Source organism: Tachysurus fulvidraco, chromosome 13 (assembly GCF_022655615.1).
Source record: "Tachysurus fulvidraco isolate hzauxx_2018 chromosome 13, HZAU_PFXX_2.0, whole genome shotgun sequence".
In the NCBI taxonomy this organism is placed as follows: domain Eukaryota; kingdom Metazoa; phylum Chordata; class Actinopteri; order Siluriformes; family Bagridae; genus Tachysurus; species Tachysurus fulvidraco.
Genome location: NC_062530.1, coordinates 12023847 through 12045035, shown reverse-complemented (window position 1 = coordinate 12045035; position 21189 = coordinate 12023847). Strand labels below are relative to the sequence as shown.

General features: G+C 39.6%; 1 protein-coding gene across 3 annotated transcripts in view; it reads left to right on the top strand.

The window, feature by feature from the left end:
* idh2 (isocitrate dehydrogenase (NADP(+)) 2) overlaps positions 1–21189 on the top strand; it is a 46292-nt gene that overhangs the window by 10033 nt on the left and 15070 nt on the right. For 2 of the 3 annotated variants that reach the window (XM_027174802.2, XM_027174803.2), the window contains 8 exons: positions 3420–3511; positions 3701–3866; positions 3957–4117; positions 4211–4354; positions 4486–4841; positions 18502–18653; positions 19141–19253; positions 19474–19571. In XM_027174802.2, the coding sequence (XP_027030603.1) occupies positions 3420–3511; positions 3701–3866; positions 3957–4117; positions 4211–4354; positions 4486–4841; positions 18502–18653; positions 19141–19253; positions 19474–19571 (1282 nt within the window). The remainder of the gene's footprint in view (positions 1–3419; positions 3512–3700; positions 3867–3956; positions 4118–4210; positions 4355–4485; positions 4842–18501; positions 18654–19140; positions 19254–19473; positions 19572–21189) is intronic. The other variant, XM_027174806.2, reaches the window with a different exon arrangement.

The window sequence follows — 21189 nt, the reverse complement described above, 5'->3', positions numbered from 1 at the left end:
ATTTTTTGCTTTTGGTCCGGACCAAATGAACCGAGCTATAGATGTGAAAGCACCCTTAAACTTAACCATAAACTCTGGCAGATTATTTAAATTTGCTGGATATAGTTGGAATTGGCCCTAACATTGTTTAGTGATTATGGAAAAGGATCTATGAATCCAGCTGATATCTGGACAGTTCTTTTGCAGAATGAGAGAGCTCAAAGAGGATGATGCTGTTTATGTAGCACAGATTGAGTCAGGGCTGAGGTGCAGATGGAGCTGGTCCTGGCTGAAGTTTGAGACCAAAACAGAGGTGAAAGGAGTGCAGCACAGCTTTCCGCTGTCACAGTATTTGACATTTTTAAATATATTTAAAAAAATCGACAAGGCAGGGTACGCAAAATGCAGGCTCTGCTCGAAAGAAATTAATTACAGCAACAAAGGTTCTCATGCACTCTTAGCAAACTGCCAAACCGAGGTGCACCGGCAAAAAGTGTGCACTATAATGACTACAGCCAAAAAAGTGTGCACTATAATGACTTTAAAATACATAGAGGCTACACTAGCTTTAAAATAACATTTCTCAAATGTTAAACCATACAGTCACAGGGTTGTAATAAGTTTTAATGATGAAATCTAATAACCTTTTTTTTGTCTAGGCTATGGTTCTCGCTACTCTTGCAGAACATTCACTTCCTTTTACCTTTGCCCCAGTGATGGTGAAGCTGGCCCAAGCTCTGGCTGCAGACAAAGTAGCACTGAGTGGATTGAGGCTGTCATGCACATCAGCAGCTTACAGGTTCCAAGGCACTCAAACTGTACAGAGATGAATTATTTCCAAGAATTTTTGGTAAAAATAGGATTAATAAAAGTGCTTTTTTCACTTAAAGCAAATGTCTTTTCCCTTTATGTTCTTGTCGGAGTGCTTCATTTTAAGTTCTCAATTTTTCTTTGGGGGGGGGGGATTTTATTTCAAATCTTGTCACCTTTTTCACCTCTTGTGAGTTTGCAGGTACAGTGATGCCTCGAGTTACGAGTGCGTTGACGTACGAATTTTTGAGATACGAGCTGTGATTCGACCAAATTTTTGTTTTGGTATATGAGCAAATTTTTGAGATACGAGCATCTGAGCCGCTGCCGAAACAAAGGTCCTCAACAACCACGTGTGCTCTGAAAATAGAATAGACCCCCGTATAACAGAACCACTAATCATGCATAGTATTAGATGTGCTCGCTTACACATTTTTGGAAAGTAATGAATGAATGGATAAATAAATAATTAAATACAGAGAGAGGGAGAGAGGGAGAAAAATATATGGAGATTTATGACGTAAACTGATATAAGGAACACGAGTTCCGGCATGGTGGAGTCGGGGTTGGAGTAGGGAGTTTAGATCGCGGCAGCAGCGAAGCGCTAGAGCGGCTCTATGAATGGGAATTTAAATTGTCGGTAATATGGATGTCGTAACCAGATTGGTGTCCGTCGTGGACAGCTGATTAACAGCTGATGCACGCTTGATGACGTGGCCTGCCAGAACTAATGCGATGCTTGATTTAAGTTCGTTAAATTTAATGAAGTTTAGTTAAATTCCATTTAAGTGTAAAGTAGCATTAAGAGTGTACAGTAGCGAGTAAGTGAACGAAAGCGAAAGTGTACGTACAAGACAAAATTCCTCCTCCTCCGCCTGTTTAATCCTCCCTCAACCTCCGTGCGCATCTTCCGTAAAGTAAAACCAGTTTATTTTTTAAACATCCTCTTTTATTACTGTATGTTTTTATACAAGATTTGTCATTTTATAAATACAGGTATTGTACATTTTTCATATTCAAAACACAAACAAAACAACTGAAGTGGAATTTTGCGAGCTGGAGTGGTTTAATGGGATTTCAATTCATTTAAACGGGGAAAATTGTTTTGAGATAGGAGCAATTTGAGATGCGAGCAAGTTCACGGAACGAATTAAACTCATATCTTGAGGCATCACTGTATGCTTAGTAACTGAGGGGATTATGATCAGAGGAAGGTTAAGTTTAAAATAAAAATGTTTAAATGTGATATATTTTTCTCCTGGTCCTTATTTTAAAGGGGTCATAAAAAATATCAGTAATTATCAATATCGACCGATAAGAAACACTGATATCGTGATAGTTTTCAGCCATATCGCCAATTTAATGTTAAATTTAAAATAAATACAAATAAACAGTTTGTGATTTTTTTTTTCTTATCCTATTTATTCATGAAAAAACTATCCCTGTCAGGCTAGATAGTAAAAGAAACATCATCGATACCAAAGTATATTTGAAATGTCAAAGGTACCACTATTTATTTACAAATATCATAGCCTGCAGATGAACATTTAACTCGTCTCTTTTTATTAACACTGTAGAACCTTTTTACAAGATCTCTGTCGTCGATTTCATCTTGATGGGGCCCATCCACAGCCACCTTGCAGCATACGTCTAAATGTTGGTCCTTTTTCATTTTAGTATAATCATATCAATTAAATAGCATTAGAAATGTATGCGTTAAAAGGTGTAATAGTGTAATTTTTTACCTTTTTATAAAATTTAAGTAAACTAGCAGCTAGCTAGCAACAGCTTGCTTTGTGCTTTGATCTAGTTTCAACTCACTCCAGTCTAACTTTATACTAAATGATTTTATAGGTAATTACTACACATTGTCATAGGTCTATACATACTGTGGATTATTAAGGCGCTAAATTTGGTAAGCACACTTAGTTTCTCATTTCATATGTGTATGTTCTCCTAAGAAGTAATGATGTTATACACCGATTCAGACACTGACGGGCAGACCAATTGCTTTAACCATTCATTATGATGAATCGGCTCAAAGGAGTCAATAGGTCGCGAATTGGACTTTCGCGGACGTGTTGTGTGGGAATCCTGGCTGTTAGGGCATCGTGAAAGATTTGTCAACACACACAAAACACTTCATAACTGGATAGATTTTTTTTTTCTGTGAGTTTATTTAAAGGTACAGTATGTCAGCTGCATATGCGGAATGCTTGTCACAAGTTGTAAGAGAAGATAAGGCAACTTTTTTTTTGACTGCAATTCACACCCAGCGGTAATTCAGCAAAATTATTCTTCAAATGCACCACATGAAACATGGTCTTCCGACCTTTAGGATCAGTTGATTTTGATGCAAGGGAGAGAGCAAAGACAGAGCTGAAGACGGAGTGTGCCCGCGCTTGGGTGGGGCACTGTGCCCGTTCTCTGTCACTCCGTCAGTAGCCTGCTTCACTCACAAAATGCAATTACACATCAAATAAGGCTTTGGCGGGACAAAAAATCATTTTGGCGCTGCCAAAAATTTTTAGATGTATGGAAAAACCCTGAGTGGAACCAACTTTGAACCAGCACTAGCTCTGAACCAAAACAGCTTTGTGTGTTTAATACAGAGTTTTATTTTCTAATAGATGCTGACCGGCGCATCAAGGTGGCTCAGCCAGTTGTGGAGATGGATGGAGATGAGATGACTAGGATAATTTGGGAATTCATCAAAGAAAAGGTGAGGGGTGTTTTTTTTCCCTTCCTTTCAAAAAACCTAATTTTGAGATTGAATAAATGTTCTATTTAGTTCAAGTTTTGAGATGAGCAGAATACAATTTTGTTGATGCTTAGTGTTGACAGACCACTGCATTTATATACGTGTGCATGCTGTTCTTTTGTCTTCTGTGCACATGCATCTGATTCTCAGCTCATCCTAACCAATGTTGATGTGGAGCTAAAATACTTTGACCTTGGCCTCCCCTACCGTGACCAGACTGATGACCAGGTTACCATTGATTCAGCCTTAGCAACCAAGAAGTACAATGTTGCTGTCAAATGCGCAACTATCACTCCTGACGAGGCCAGGGTTGAAGGTAGTTATTTTATATTTTAGCTTTCCAGTTATGGCTTTGATTACCATGAATAATCAAGTCACCCAACTGAAAATACTTGCTCTTACCCAGAGTTCAACTTGAAGAAAATGTGGAAAAGTCCTAACGGAACCATCAGAAATATCTTGGGTGGCACGGTTTTTCGTGAACCTATCATCTGCAAGAACATTCCCAGACTTGTTCCTGGTTGGACACAGCCGATCACAATTGGCAGACATGCCTTTGGTGACCAGGTCTATTTTTGAACATACTTATGTTTAGCAGTAATTTACAGCAGATGTCATTCCTGATCCTTGTATGTAATTATGTAATTGTGTTGTTTACAGTACAGAGCCACAGACTTTGTTGTGAATGCACCAGGCAAATTTAAGATCAGCTTTACTCCAGCTGATGGAAGCAAAGGCCAGGACTGGGAAGTATTCAATTTCCTTGGGGGTGGCTGTGGAATGGGCATGTACAATACTGATGAGGTCAGGAAAATGTTATTTATTTATTTCTAAAATGTGTTTTTATATTTTTAAACCCCAAGTGAAGAGTCTGTGCAGAGTCTGCAGTGCTTGGCTCTAACAATGGTTGACACTAATTTGTCTGTGTATGGCAGCACCAACACACAAGGATAGAAATAAGGTTTTCTGGAACTTCTCCGAAGACTAAATGTGGTCTAAAATGGGACTTTCTTGATCTGAATTTGAGTCACCATTTGCACCAACCCAGAATTTTAAATATTTTAAATAATGCCAATATTTTAAAAGGTGAAGACAGTTCCTCATGTTATTTCCATTTTGCTTTTATTTTCTCGCTTCCTCTCCCTCTCCACAAGTCCATCACTGGCTTTGCTCACAGCTGTTTCCAGTATGCTATCCAGAAAAAATGGCCTCTCTACATGAGCACTAAGAATACCATCTTGAAAGCGTATGATGGCCGCTTCAAGGACATCTTTCAGGACATCTTTGAGAAGTGAGTTATGTTGGTGAACATAAATGTACAGTTTAAGAACTCAAGAAATTACACTATATGGGTAATGTCAGGGTAAAGGTAATGTCAATACCCATCACACTCGTATGTGCTTCTTGAACATCCCATTCCAAAAGGGGCATTAATATAGAACTTGCCTCTAGGGCTGGGCGATATGGCCTAAAATAAAAATCCCCGATTTTTTCACAAAAAAATCGGTTTACGATTTAAATAGATTTTTCCTGTATATTTATTTACATACGCCTGAGAGATTCCAAGGGACCGGCTACAAAGTGCAAAACCCGAAAAGCGGTTTGTAACTTCACTGTAATACACTTTACTGTCACCAAATTCAGCTCACACACCACAGATGTCATGATAAGTATACCATAACACGTATTTGAGGGAAATGTCTTTTTGTATATTTTATGATTTTTCATATATAAAAAAAGTACAGTGTATTACAGTGAAGTTATTGACTGTTTGTAATGTATTCGCTTTTCGGGTTTTGCACTTTGCAGACGGTCCCCTGGAATCTGTCTCTTAGGTGTTCGCACTTATGTTTTTTGTCCAACGTGGAGGAAAGCTGATTTTGAGGAAAATTGGGTTGTAGCTGCCTCTCTACATTACTACAATAAAATAAGAGGTGCTTTTTGTGTAATAAGAGCATTTAGCTCAGGAGTTATTGACTTGGGAAACTCGAATCTGTGAATAAGCTGCCAGCTTTACTTGAGTCGCAAAACACAACATAGAGTATAATGTTTGTTGATGCGTATAACAGGAATTCTCTGCATTCATGATCGCTTTCCAACGGGCCCCTTCTTATCATACTGGATACAGTTTGATAACGGGGGGGGGGTCCCATTCGAAACTACCGGAGCCCAGAGGGGAGCGTCAGCAGATGTTAAAGAAAAAAACGATTTTAATTCAAACAAATCAATGTAAACTACACATTTGAGTTAATCGATTTATCGCCCAGCCCTACTTGCCTCTATGACTTTCTATAGATGAAAGACTTTCCTATACGCTTTTAAGTGTGTATGTGTGGATTACTGAAGTTGGACACTAGCATCAGCCTTAGGATCCCATGTCTTCATAGATGTAACTTTGTGTACATGGACATTGTCCAGCTGGACCTGGTTTGGTATAGGCCTGGTAATGCTACTGAATGGAAATCTCAATGTTTTAGAATATAGAGTGCTTCTGGATAGTTGTGTGCTTCCAAGATTGTGGCAACACATTGGGGAAGCCCCATACATGAGTGCGATTTGTTTCCGGGTTTCCACAATCCTGTTAGTTTGTCTATTTAATTTTGGAATCTGTATTAAAATGTTTTGTATGTAATTGTGCAAAAATGTTTTAAAATTATTAGTCTCAAAAAAGTACTGGAAAGGTAGACAGCTGGCTGATATGATGGAGAGAAGGATGGTGGATACACTGTGTGTACAGGAGACCAGGTGGAAGGGTAGCAAGGCTCGTAGTATAGGAGCAGGATTCAAGCTGTTTTATTATGGTGTGGATAGTGAAAGAAATGGGGTAGGTGTGGTCCTGAAGGAGGAGTTTTTGAGGAATGTTCTGGAGGTGAAGAGATTGTCAGACAGGGTGTTGAGTCTGAAGTTAGAGATTGAAGAGGTGATGTTGAATGTTAGTGGTTATGCCCCACATGTAGGTTGTGAGTTAGAGGAGAGAGAGGGAGTCTGGAGTGAATTAGATGAGGTGATTGAGAGTATTCCCATGGGTGAGAGAGTGGTGATAGGAGCAGATTTTAATGGACATGTTGGTGAGGGGAACACCGGTGATGAGGAGGTGATGGGCAAGTTTGGAGTTAAGGAAAGGAACCTTGAAGGACGGATGGTAGTGGACTTTTGCTAAGAGGATGGACATGGCTGTGGTTAACACTTATTTTCAGAAGAGAGAGTGACTTACAAGAGTGGAGGTAGGAGAACACAGGTAGACTACATCCTATGTAGAAGAGGCAATCTGAAAGAGATTAATGACTGTAAAGTGGTAGTGGGAGAGAGTGTAAATAAGAGTTTATTTCTAAAGCACATTTAAATTCAGCTCTAGCTGACCAAAGTGCTGTACAGAGACATAACATACAATCAAAACAGTCAATAAAAAAAAAATACACAATAAAACAGGTAAAGTACATGAAAGTTCAAAAAGAAAAGACAAATTAACACTCGAGGAAAAAACCTGACGATACAGATGGGTTTTTAGCTGTTTTTTAAAAACCCCAACAGAAGACGCATTCATTATACTAGGAGGAAGCTGATTCCAGAGAGCGGCCGCAACTGTTGCAAAGCTCTGTCCCCTTTCGATTTTATCCGTGATCGAGGAACCTGGAGAAGAGCTTGATCAATGGACCTGAGAGATCTGGATGCTGAATGAGGGTGAACAATTTCAGAGATGTAAATGGGTGCTTGACCTTTCAGAGCTTTAAAAACAGTTAAAAGAATTTTAAACTGTATTCTAAAATAAACTAGGAGCCAATATAAGGAAGCTAACACTGCAGTAATGTGATCATTCTTTTTCTTTCCAGGAGCATTTTGAACTAACTATAGCCGATTTAGCGAGGAAAGGGGGAGACCAATATAAAGAGAATTACAGTAATCCAATCGAGATGATATAAATGCATGTATGACTTTTTCTAGATGCTGGAAAGTTAACATTGGTTTCAGTTTAGAAATAATTTGCAGTTAATGGAAACTGTTCTTAACAACAGAGCTAATTTGCTTCTCAAATATAGTTCAGAGTTAAAAGATCACCCCCAGATTTTTTTACAAAAGACTTTACATATGGCGAGTATAAGCCCATGTTACTTCCTAGACAGGTGCAATTTTTTTTGAGGACCAAAAATAATGACCTCAGTTTTCTCATGGTTCAGCTGGAGGAATTGTTTTGCCATCCAGGTCTTAATACTGTCTAAGCAATTTAATAGGGGCTGTAAAGAGGCATTAGATTTTAACGGGATATACAGTTGCGAGTCATCGGCGTACAAGTGAAAACAAATATTAAAACTCAGGATGATGTTATCAAGAGGGAGCATATAAAGATTGAAAAGAAGTGGAGCTAAAATGGATCCATGTGGAACCCTCGTTATCAAGAGAAGCAGTAGTAGAGGAGCATTGTCCTATCGACACAGAGAAAGTGTGGAGTGTGGTCCTTGAATGGAGGTTTGAGAAGAACCACTCGAGCTGAATCTCTGATGCCCACCCAATTTTCTAGAAGAGATAACAAAATGTCATGGTCTATTGTGTCAAAGCCAGCTGTAAGATCTAATAAAATTAGAATAGCATTTTCACCCGAGTCAACAGCAGTCAGTAGGTCATTTGTAACTCTTAGCAAGGCAGTCTCAGTACTATGATGTTTTCTGAAACCCGATTGAAAAGGTTCCAGGATACTATTGAGGTTCAGAAATGTGAGTTATTGAGAAAAAACAACCTTCTCCAATACAGTGGTTGAACAACAGCATGTTTAAAGGATGCTGGAACAATGCCAGAGACTAGAGAAGAATTTGGTCATGATAGCAGTATGACCAAAGGAATCAAAAGCATCCTTAATAATAATGGATGGAATAACATCATGAGGGGAAGAAGTGGTTTTTGTCTGCATAACCACATCTCTCAGTTCAGAAATGGATAAAGGTTGAAAATTTTTTAACATTATTGTTCTAGATGGACATGGCAAAAGTTTACAGAGATCAGATGCACTAAAAGAGGAGTGGATCACATCAATTTTGTCATGAAAGAATTTTTAAAAAAATCCTCGCAGACATTATTTGATGGCTCAATCTTGAGTATATTACTAGGATTAATAATTGAATTTATAGTGCAAAAAAGAATTTTGGGAGAATTGAAAGGGCTGCTCATAACATTAGAAAAAAATGTTTCTGGCTGCTTTTGCTGCCTTCTTATATTTATCCAGGCAGAATTTAAAAATGTTAAATGAGACAGTAAGATCTTTTTTCCAGTTCCTCTCAGCTTTCCGGCAATCCTGTCTGAGATGGTGGATAGTCATCAAGCCATGGCTGAGATTTAAATTCAGGAAATGTAAATTTAATAGGGGCTACAGAATCCAGATTGGAAGTGCAGGAAGAGTAAAAAGTTCCAGTAATTTATCCGGACTGGATAATTCTGTAACTGAGAGTAAAGAGTTTGTGACATTGTTTTGATAGCTGTCGATAAAAAGATTTACAATTTCAGAATTTATAATGCACATAGGATACCCTGAGGTTTTTGTAGTACGTAGATCATAAAACAGTAGTGTTGAATACAATTGGTTTGTGGTCAGAAAATACAATGTCTTCAATGTTAATATCTTCAATTGAGACAGAGGACAAAATAAGGTCTAGAGTATGGCCATGGACATATGTAGCCTACTGACCATGTTGAATGAGGACAAACTAATCACAGACCTGGCTAATCTCCGTAACCAAGGGCTTACCTGGGCAGTCTACATGGATGTTAAAGTCACCAAGGATGAGTAGACGGTTGTATAATGTCATAGCCTGGGACAAAAAGTCTGCGAAGTCCTCTGTAAAGTCTTTGTCCAGCCTGGGAGGCCTATAGACCATGGCACATAGTACCGGAGAAGTAGTTGACGTAATTTCAACACATTGTAGTTCAAATGAGAGATAGTGCTTAAGTGAGAAGGTCCTAAGTTGAAAGTGTTTTTTGAAAACCACAGCAGCAGCTCCTCCATCGCATCTAGGGGTGCTAAAATAGCTGCAGTCAGGTGGACAGAGTTCGCCAAAAATAGAAATCTCTCCAGCACTGAGCCATGTTTCAGTTAAAAATAAAAAGTCCAATCGGTGAGAGAGAAAAAAATATTTAAGAATAAAAGACTTCTTCGATACTGATCTGGCGTTTATCAAAGCCATTTTAATAGACTGTTGTAGTGGTTTGCAGGGACGTTTTAACTGTTGGATATTAGAGGAATTTACACCTGGCACTGATGCGTATTCTCGTGGATCACAGTGTAGTAGGTAATCCAGTTGAGGCTGGGAGAAAAGGCAGATGATAACGATGCCTTAGATCCATCGAACATCTCGTCGCATAAAAGCCTAGAAGTTTGTAATAAAACAAAAAAAATAAAGCAAAGCGATGGCTCTTGGTGATGAACAGTATGAAACTCTCTCCTGATCCTCACTAGGACACCCACGAGTTCCCCTCTTTCTGCGACGGTTAATCGTGTAAGGAATACAGCAGGGCAGTTGACGAAGCCATGGTTCAGACTGAAAAGGGGACGAGGAAGAGTGGTATAAAGTAGAGCCAACACTCGTGTAAACTTGCATAGAATCCACAGAATTTCCGATGTCTAGCAAAAACTGCCGATTATAAGTTATGCCGCTCTTAATAGGCAAACTTAAAGATTGCAATAAAAAGGTAGAGACAAGGAACCATTTTTGAGAAAATTGAAAGGTTTGGAGTAGACGGCATGCCGACAGGTTCACTGGTGCCATCTTGACTCCTCCCATTTTTCCAGGGGTAGCCAGACAGCATAGGATGGTGGTGTGTAGGATGACTCTGATGGTCTGTAAGATAAAGAGGTCAAAGATAGAGAAGAAAACCAAGTGGTGGAAGCTTAAAAAATTAGGAATGTTGTGAGGAATTTAGACAGACGTTGAGGCAGGCTCTGGGTTGTCTGCCAGATGACTGGGAAACTACAGCAGAAATGATCAGGGAGACAGGGAGAAAGGTGCTGGGTGTGTCATCTGGAAGGAGGAAAGAAGATGAGACTTTGTGGTGAAATTTGGAAGTTCAGGATAGTATCCAGAGGAAGAGATTAGCCAAGAAGAAGTGGGACATGGACAGGACTGAAGAGAATAGACAGGAATACAAGGAGTTACAGTGAAGATGGAGGTGTCTAAGGCCAAACAGAAGGCATATGTTGTACACTAGGTTAGACCTAGGCACTAGGTGCCGATCTTTAAGAATAAGGGTGATGTGCAGAGTTGCAGCAACTATAGGGGGATAAAGTTGATGAGCCATACAATGAAGCTGTGGGGAAAAAGTAGTGGAAGCTAAGTTAAGGAAGGTAGTGAAAATTTGTGAGCTGCAGTATGGATTCATGCCCAGAAAGAGCACAACAGATGCAATTTTGCTCTGAGAATTTTGATGAAGTATAGGGATGGTCAGAGGGAGTGGTACTGTATGAGGAAGTCAGGAGTAGCAGAGAAGTATGTCAGAGTGGTGCAGAACATGTATGAGAGGAGCAAGACAGTGGTGAAGTGTGCTGTAGGTCAGACAGAGGAGTTCAAATTGGAGGTGGGACTGCATCAGGGATCGGCTATGAGCCCCTTCCTGTTTGCTATAGTGATGGACCAGCTGTCAGAGGAGGTCAGACAGGAGTCTCCTTGGAGGATGGTGTTTGCAGATTAACTTGTGATCTGTAGTGAGTGCAGGGAGCAGGTGGAGGAAAACCTGGAGAGGTGGAGGTTTGCGCTGGAGAGAAGAGGAATGAAAGTTAGTCATAGTAAAACTGAGTACATGTGTATGAATGAAAGGGAGGGAAGTGGAACAGTAAGGTTACACGGTGAAGAGGTGAAGAAGGTACAGGAGTTTAAGTACTTAGAGTCAACAGTCCAGAGTAATGGAGAGAGTGGGAAAGGGGTAAAGAAGCAAGTGCAGGCAGGTTGGAATGGGTGGAGAAAGGTGTCAGGAGTTCTGTGTGATAAGAAAATATCAGCGAGAATCAAGGGGAAGGTGTACAGGACAGTGGTGAGACCAGCCATGCTGTATGGTTTAGAGACAGTGTCACTGAAGAAGAGACAAGAGTCAGAGCTAGAGGTAGCCGAGCTGAAGATGTTGAGGTTCTCTTTGGGAGTGACTAGATTGGACAGGATTAGGAACGAGTACATCAGAGCGACAGATCACGTTGGACGTTTGGGGGACAAAGTTAGAGAGGCCAGATTAAGATGGTTTGGACATGTTCAGAGGAGGGAGAGTGAGTATATTGGTAGGAGAACATTGGACATGGAGCTGCCAGGCAGGAGGCAAAGAGGAGGTATATAGATGTAATTAATGAGGATATGAAGCTAGTGGGTGCAAGTGTTGAGGATGCAGAAGATATGGATAGGTGGAGAGAGATGATTCACTGTGGCGACCCCTGAAGGGAAAAGCCGAAAGTAGACGATTAGTGTCTTTGACTGATTAAGGTAAATGATGTCAGACCTTTGTCCTGTTTTAATGTGATTTTGCAAACAACAAAATTCAAGTGAATATACCTAGGAAGTAAATGGGTACACCTTTATAATGGGGCATGCGACAGTGCTCAGAATGAAATGATCAACAAAAGATCCTGAAATTTCAGAGTTGGGCTTTTTATATGTTTGTTACTGTTGCACATGATGGTATTCTCTGAAAAAGTGCTGCGTGCTTAGATATGTGCCAAAGCACAATTTCAGTGTGACCACTCCACATCACTTACCACACAAGAGCTTCCCCAAGGTGATGGAAAAAGAAACATAGAGGGAAGCATGCTCTGGTTTGCCACAGGAAAGAACATGGGAATAGTGCACATAGTTCTCCCTTACCCACTGTTTTGCTTGGGTTCTGTCTAGTCTGGGTGATCTCGGATTCAGTGTGCATTTTCAATGGGACATCGGGGACTATAACATACTCTGCCTGTTTGAGATATGGCTGAAATCTTCAGCAGCAGATCAAGCTGTAATGCCATCCATTAACAGTACACAGACAGACAGGAGAAGAACAGATGTAGAACAGCAGAGGCTGAAAAATCCAAATGTGGTAGGGTCTGTTTCATGGTCAACAATTGGTGAGACCACCAGGTAAATTTTCCTGTTGCTGCTCTTCTGCTCAACTCACTTGGGGAATCTGTCTATTTCTATGCTGTGCATTTTATCTGCGCTGTGAGTTTACATCAGTTATCGCCACTTATGTGTATGCCCCTATGTCAGAGGTAGTCATGGTTCTGTCTAAGCTCCACGAGGTGCTCAGTGTCATTTGAAGAAGCATCCCCTTTATCATCACAGGGGGATTTTTATTAACGTCAACCGCTGCCATGTCATGTTGAACTTCTAAAAACATGCCTCCTGTCCAACTAGAGTAGCAAACTCACTAGACTACTGCTACAATTGGTTTAAATTTGGAGACAGTTATCTCACTGCCAGCATTCAAAAAAATCTGACCATGCTGCAGTTCTTTTCATACTGGAAAATAAACAAAGACTCATAAAGGAAGCTTTGGGGAAATTGTTTGGCTGCTGTTTATAGACTACAGCTCTGCCTTCCATACCATAGTCCCACACTGGTTGGCCTCTAAGCAAGGCTCTTGGACTCGTGACCCAGGTCCTGGACTTACTCACACCCAGACCCCAGGTAGTTAGAATGGACCAGTTAAATGTTCAACACCATCACTCTGAACACTGGAGCCCCACAAGGCTATTGTTGGTGTCCCTTGTTTTATTCTTTCAATAAACATGACTGTGTCCCCCATTGCAGCCCTACTTCTTTAGATGATTATGGGCCTTCTATGCAACAGAAAAGCTGTTTATCTTGAGGTGTTTATCTTGAGAAACTAGCAGCTTGGTGCCAGGGTGTCTTTACTAGCAGCTTGGTGCCAGAAGCTTTTATTGTCATTTCAACCATATATAGCTGACGTAGTGGTGAAATGAGAGAATGTTTCTCCAGGACCAAGGTGTTATATGGAACAAAGATAGCTACCTAAAACAACACAAAGCTAAGGACTTAAGAAAGATAGTCCTATTCACTAAAAAGTGCATCTGTGTAACCTAGTGCAAACAGTGCAAAACAAATGATACAAAATAGAGTTGACCAGAATACATACTGTATATTTTTTATTACATGTGCAAAAATGCTGGAATGAACACTTGATGCAATAGCAGCAGTTTATATGAGGCATTGTAATGAATAGTGCTAAACAGTAATTGTATGAAATGCAACTCTCTGTATGCTGTCTTGTCGTTCTTGCTGGTGAGACCCACCACGATCGTGCCGTCTGCGAAATTGATATGGTTTGAGCTGTGCATTGCTGTGCATTTGGACTCTGTACAGGCAGTCCAGTGAGGGTGTTAACTGGGTCTTGATATGCCTCACGAAGAGCCTCTCAAAGCACTTCATTACAATGGGTGTGAGTACAATGGGATGATAGTCATTGAGGCAGGACACTTTAGACTTCTTTAGCACAGGTGGTTGTCCTGAGGCACCTAAGAACAGCTCTGCTCAGGGAATTGTTGAAGACGTCAGTGATGTATTGATACATAACCGTGTGTTTCTTACCATAATATGTATTTGTACATTACTCGTAGTAGCACTAAGGGCTACTAACAGGGCCCACCGTTCCTCTATACAAAACAACTGGTGTAAAGCACATTATGATGTCAAGTTAATTTCTGACACTTCTTACCAGGACACACCTGTGAATTGAAAACCATCCCAGGTGACTACTTCATGAATCAAATGAGATTATGCCATGAGTGTGCTAAGATGTCATCAAAGCTAAATATAGCTACTTTGTGTTCTTTCATAGTTTGTTTCAGTATTAATGTACAGAAAAAAATAAGAAAAAACACTGAAGTGGTGTGTTCAAACTTTTGACTGTTACATATAAATAATAATAATAATGTATTGCCATATTCCAAAACTTGATAGCCCATTATGCCCATTACTTTGTAGAAGCCAACATTCTGATTTCCGTTATAAGCTTATTATTATTAATGGTGCTTGCTAAAGCAGCATTCTTATTCTTATTCAACATTCTTATTCTCTTGCATACTTATTATTAATGGTGCTTGCAAAGCATCAGTATTGTTATTCTGCATACTTAATGATAATAATAATAATATTATTATTAGGGGTCAAGCCCCGAAGGGGCGTAGACACCTATTGTTATTGTCTGTCCTTCTTCTTCTTCTTCTTCTTCTTCTTCTTCTTCTTCTTCTTCTTCTTCTTCTTCTTCTTCTTCTTCTTCTTCTTCTTCTTCTTCTTCTTCTTCTTCTTCTTCTTCTTCTTCTTCTTCTTCTTCTTCTTCTTCTTCTTCTTCTTCCTCCAGCCCCGAAGGGGCGTAGACACTTATTGTTGGTCTTCTTCTTCTTCTTCTTCTTCTTCTTCTTCTTCTTCTTCTTCCAGCCCCGAAGGGGCGTAGACACTTATTGTTGGTCTTCTTCTTCTTCTTGGTCCAGCCCCGAAGGGGCGTAGACACTTATTGTTGGTCTTCTTCTTATTATTATTATTCCTCTTCTTCCATTGAAGTCAATGGCAGCCCATAGAACCGTATGTAGGAAAGTTATGTAATTTGGCATACATGTACAGGAAAGTCTTAGAAGTTACTCTAGCAACTTTGGGATGTGAGGCCATATCTTCGCAAAACTTGCCATAAAAAAAAAAAAACAATGCCATATTGCTACGGAAATTGGTATGGTTCATCAGTGACATGTTCTGAGCGCATGTGATCGGCTTGACCCCGGTATGGCTGCTTGCAGCTATATTTAGGGGTCAATCCCCGAAGGTTTTCTTCTTCTTCTTCTTCTTCTTCTTATTATTATTAGGGGTCAAGCCCCGAAGGGGTGTAGACACCTATTGTTATTGTCGGTTTTCTTCTTCTTCTTCTTCTTATTATTATTATTATTATTATTAATGTGCTTGCAAAGCACATTCTTATTCTCTTGCATACTTATTATTATTATTATTATTATTATTCTTCCGGACACTTTTTCGCACGTAACTTGTCCCGCAGCTTTTGTCCTAGGCCCATAAATGAGGTGTCAAATCGACCGGCTCATTGAGGAAAGGTGTGCTATCTGTTTTGTAAGTGATCCGACCAACGATGTTCACACAGCGGATGAAAAAGCGGCCAAAAAATAAATGAATGGGAAATTCCTAAAATTCAAGCGAAATAAAAAAAAATTCGCACAACATGGACATGTCACATATCAAAACACTCAGCACGATGAGGGGAACTTGCCACGTGCAAGCACATTCACATTTTCTTTAGGAAATGTACCGTTCTAGTTTTCTCTGTAGATGTAAAGGAGAATGTCAATACATGTAACTATCAACTCCACACTATCAATCCATTGATTCCACAAGTGTTGGCCCCCAGTCAATACACTTTTGTCCAAAAGTATTGGCACTCCACTGGGTATTCACGTGATGTCACGTGTAGCCCCGCTCCCAAAGTAAGCGAAATCATAAATTTTGCACAACATGAACATGTCGTATATCAAAACACTCAGCACGATGAGGGGAACTGCCTCACGCGTGTTTTGGTCACATCACGTGACGTCACGTGTAGCCCCACCCCCAAAGTAAGCAAGATCAAAAAGTTAGCAGAACAAGGACATGTCATATATCAAAACACTCAGCACGATGAGGGGAGGTTACCACATGCAAGCACCATTCACATTTTTTTCAGGAAATGAACCGTTCTAGTTATTATTATTCTTCCAGATACTTTTTCAGTGCGTAACTTGTCCTGCAGCTTTTGTCCTAGACATGAATGAGGTGTCAAATCGACCGGCTCATTGAGGAGAGGTGTGCTATGACTATTATAAGCGATGGGAATTCCCCGTAGCTCGTAGACTTGCTTTTTTTTTCTGTCTGTAGATATAAAGCACACTCTCAATACATGTAACTATCAACTCCACACTATCAATCCAATGATTCCACAAGTATTGGCCCCCAGTCAATACACTTTTGTCCAAAAGTATTGGCACCCCACCGGGTATTCACGTGATGTCATTTGTAGCCCCGCCCCAAAATAAGCAAAAAAACAAAAAGTTAGCACAACATGGACATATCAAATTTGCACAACATGGACATGTGACGTATCAAAACACTCAGCCCAATAAGGGGAAGTGGCTCACCTGTATTCTGGTCACGTCACGTGACGTCACTTGAAAATTAAAAATTTGCACAACATGGACATGTGACATATCAAAACACTCGGCACAATGAGGGAAACTGCCTCACGGGTATTCGGATCACGTCACATGCTCATGTCTGCTTGCCTCCAAAAGTATTGGCACCCTAGCGGTCCAGTAGCTTTCACAATCTTTGTCCACTCGCCTCCAAAATGCACCGGCCTTTGCGAATTCTTGCACCGTCAAAGCCAACATCAAAGTTTGTCGTGACAAACTTTACAAATCTAGTTTATTATTATTATTATTATTATTATTATTATTATTATTATTATTATGTTGGCTTTGTAGAAGCCAACGTTCTGATTTCCGTTATAAGCTTATTATTAATTAATTTATTTATTTAAAAATGCGGCCTAGGGCGTTCGAGCCACATGCACCAAATTCGGATATGTCGTAGACCCTGGTCTGTAGTTGCTTCTTTTCTAAGTGATCGGAATTCCGGCAATCCCGGTACGGAAGCTCAAAGTGGCCTTTTTCCCCATAGACTTCCATTATAAACTTTGGAGGTTCATAACTTGGCAAGTTTTTGAGCGATTTACACCAAACTCGGACAGGTTCTTTAGGACCTTACTCCGGACAAAATTTTTATTTCGGGATTCCGACGGAACTTTCGGTTTTCCGGTAGTCGACCATCGAACAGCCCATAGACTTGAATGGTGAATTTAGAAAATTCCTCTAAGCTCTCACACACGTAGCGTGTGCAGAGCTCAGGCACGGCTTCTCTGTCTGTCTTCTATGCAGTATAATAATAAGTAGAATCCCATAATGACTGCAGTATTGACATGAAATGTCCAAACCCTCAGTAGGCACTTTTCACTAAAAGTATTGGCACCCCAACGGGTATTCTGGTGATGTCACGTGTAGCCCCGCCCCCAAAATAAGCGAAATCAAGTATTTGCACAACATGGACATGTGACATATTAAAACACTCAGCACAATGAGGGGAACTGCCTCGCGTGTATTTTGGTCACGTCACGTGATGTCACGTGAAAATTAAAAATGTGCACAACATGGATATGTGACACATCAAAACACTCAGCACAATGAGGGGAACTGCCTCACGGGTATTCGATCACGTCACATGCTCATGTTTGCTCGCCTCCAAAAGTATTGGCACCCTAGCGGTCCAATAGCTTTCACAATCTTTCTGTCCATTCGCCTCCAAAAGTAACACTGACCCTTATGTCCACTTGCCTCCAAAAAGCACCGGCCTTTGCAAATACTTGCACCGTCAAAGCCAACATCAAAGTTTGTCGCGACGAACTTTACAAATCTAGTTTAGATTGTTTCTTATTGCATTTTCCAGAGTGAAACAATATTGTGCTCTCTTAGCAAGTGAAAAACTTTCACTGAGACTGTGGTTGTATACACCTGAAGAGCTTTCATGCAAGGTGGTATTTGACAGTCAAAACGCGTATTTAAATGACCGATGCTTAACTTTGACTTATAAGGAGGATCGACTGCCATCAGTTCCAGCTGGTTAACGTGTTTACTCTCACACAGATTTGTTTACTTACTTCACACATGTGCAAAGAAGGGGTGGACATGATCTCCCATAGGATTGATCTAAAGTGGGAGCACCCTGAATCCAGTCATTCTATATTAACGGTATCCTAATGTTTTTGGCTGTCATAATTTTAAGAACAGAGATTCTAGTGATATTTTCTACCAGTGACAATTATAAGGAATAGAGCAAGTTATTAAAACATAAGTATGGATTGTTTACAAAGTGTTTTACTCCTCTATTTATTGTCAACAGGAAATATAAGCCAGAGTTTGACAAACTGAAGATCTGGTATGAACACAGACTTATTGATGACATGGTGGCACAAGTTTTGAAGTCTTCTGGTGCTTTCGTTTGGGCTTGCAAGAACTATGATGGAGATGTCCAGTCCGATATTTTGGCTCAAGGTATGTTTGATGTCACACAAGGCTTTTCTGTAATTAGGATGCAATCTTTCATCTTTTAAAACTAAATATTTCTTTTAAAAATAACCATTTTCTTTCATACTGCTTTTTAAGTTGTATTTTCTTTCAAAAATTGGTCAAGGCTATTGACATCCCTATTTTGAAGTATTTTTTAAAAAGAAATCTAACAACCGTTGAAACTACTGTTTCTGGTCCCCAGGAACTCATTGGTTCATTTAACAATGTCTTTTATTCCTGGTGTACAAATAATTTCTCCCATGTTTAAAATGTATTTGAGATCCATTAAACCATAGACATTCACATATCAGGTAATTTATCTGAAATATATTATCAATAAAACAGCTTTAAGCACAATTGGTGCCATAACCAAAAGTTTTCATGGCTGTAATGGGAAATAGATGAGACACAGGTTTTTCACCTATTGTCATGTTCAAAATGGTGCTTGTTTAAAATTGCATGTTGTCACCAGGTTTTGGCTCCCTGGGATTGATGACCTCTGTTCTAGTGTGTCCTGATGGAAAGACCATTGAGGCTGAAGCTGCTCATGGCACAGTCACTAGGCATTACCGTGAGCATCAGAAGGTTAGTCCATCATGCATCCTCATTCTGCCACATCACTAAATTTGCAAAACTATTAGTCTGCATTTCAAAAGGATTTTGTCTGTCTCCCCCAACCCTTACAGGATCCCAGCAGCCAGGAATGATTTTCTTAATGTTCTATTTATATTTTTCATTTAAGCAGTCTGTGAAACATTTACTTTAACAATGTGCCATATTACACAACATATTTTTTCTTTCTCAGGGAAGACCAACCAGCACCAATCCTATTGCAAGCATCTTTGCATGGACCAGAGGACTGGAACACAGAGGAAAGCTTGATGCAAACCCAGATTTGATTAAGTAAGATTATATACAATTTTGTCATTTTCTTGATATGTATTAATGCAAGAAATTCTCTTATGTATTTCAAGTCTGTTCAAGTCAAGTTATTTGTGAGCGCTTTTAATAACGGTTGTCAAAAAGTAGGTTTTCGGTAATTTATCAATTCTGCCTATAATTTTTTTTTATCCTTCCATCCTCATCTGGGTGACATTTAATGGTGCAGTCACTACTAATTTGGGAGAGGCATGTGTAGCTAGATACCGGGGAGAGGGGGATTACAGATTACTAGGTATGCTTGTCCTGAAATTGTTTAAGAAAATGTATATTGCATTCAGAGCACAAGCAAGGACGAGCAAGAACCCTGGCAAGACTAGTTATAACACCACAATTTAAAGGAAGTGGCAGAAGGTAGCACAGACAAGGTTGTAGTGGGTGGATGCACCCAGAGCAGTCAACAAACTTAAGTGAATGCATAAGAAGGGTGCGCTCATTTTCCAAAGTGACAACGATCCTACATTTTGGTAAAAGTAACCATGGTGGATCATAAAATCCCAGAAGTTTGCTCAGGACTGTACCAAGCTTTTCAGGTCAATAGTAGTATTTTATAATGTGCATTTTTTTAAAATGCATTGTGGATAAGTTGGATCATGAAGCCATATCCTCTGGGAAGGAGTCTGGCTTCTGTATTTTGGAGCTTGTTTGTACATCTATGCAAAAAGAGGCAGATGAAATGGCAATCAGGGCAGAAAGAAAGCATGACTTCACCTTACTGTCAAAATCAAATGCCTGTCGAGAGAGTGTCACAGAGAAAAGTGAGGAGTTAGCAGCTCTAGAACAAAGTTTGGAAAACATGCAAGAGAGTTTGAAGCAACTAAAAAATTCAAAAGGATACTGTTCATTGGAGCTTAATGCAGTGAATGTTTTGGACAGACAATGAAAAGTTGTTTATTCCGTTTGGAAATGCTTCAGCAGTTATGTTTCATAATGTGTTTTTTTTTTTTTTGAGAATGCAGTTGGGGGAAGAGGGAAGGGAAAGTTTGGGAAAGCCTTGGCAGTTGTTATAATGTGTTCATGTGAAGAGTTTAACTTCAGAAGCTCTGTGTGTGAATCTGGTGTTTTTCTAAATTTATAGTTAAGTAATAGCCATAAAGTGTACGTTGTTTTTAAGACTTCTGGAGAGAATAACGTATTACTTTAGGCCGTGAATCTGTGATCCTTGTCTTTTTTTTCTAAATTTGAAATGTCCTACAAAAGTCCTGGAAAATGATCTCTGAAAAAGAGTGGGAACCCTGTAAGCGGCACGTGTGTTCATTATACCAGTTTGGTAGTTTTTAATAATTTTTGTTTTAAGTGAAGCTAGAATTTGCAGATTATGGTTTTAAGTGAAGCTAGAACTTGGAGATTATTGTTAAAACTATGTGCAGTACCTGTTGTGGATGTATGATAATGTTGTATGAAGTACTAGAAAGCAATACTTGAGTAAAAGTACAAGTATCGTACTAGAAAAAGACTTTGGTAGAAGTGAAAGTTACCTTTTAGAATATTACTCAAATAAAAGTCTTAATATCTGATATATACTGTACTTAAGTACATATCAGAAAATTACTTTTGATACTTAAGTATTTGAAGTAAAAGT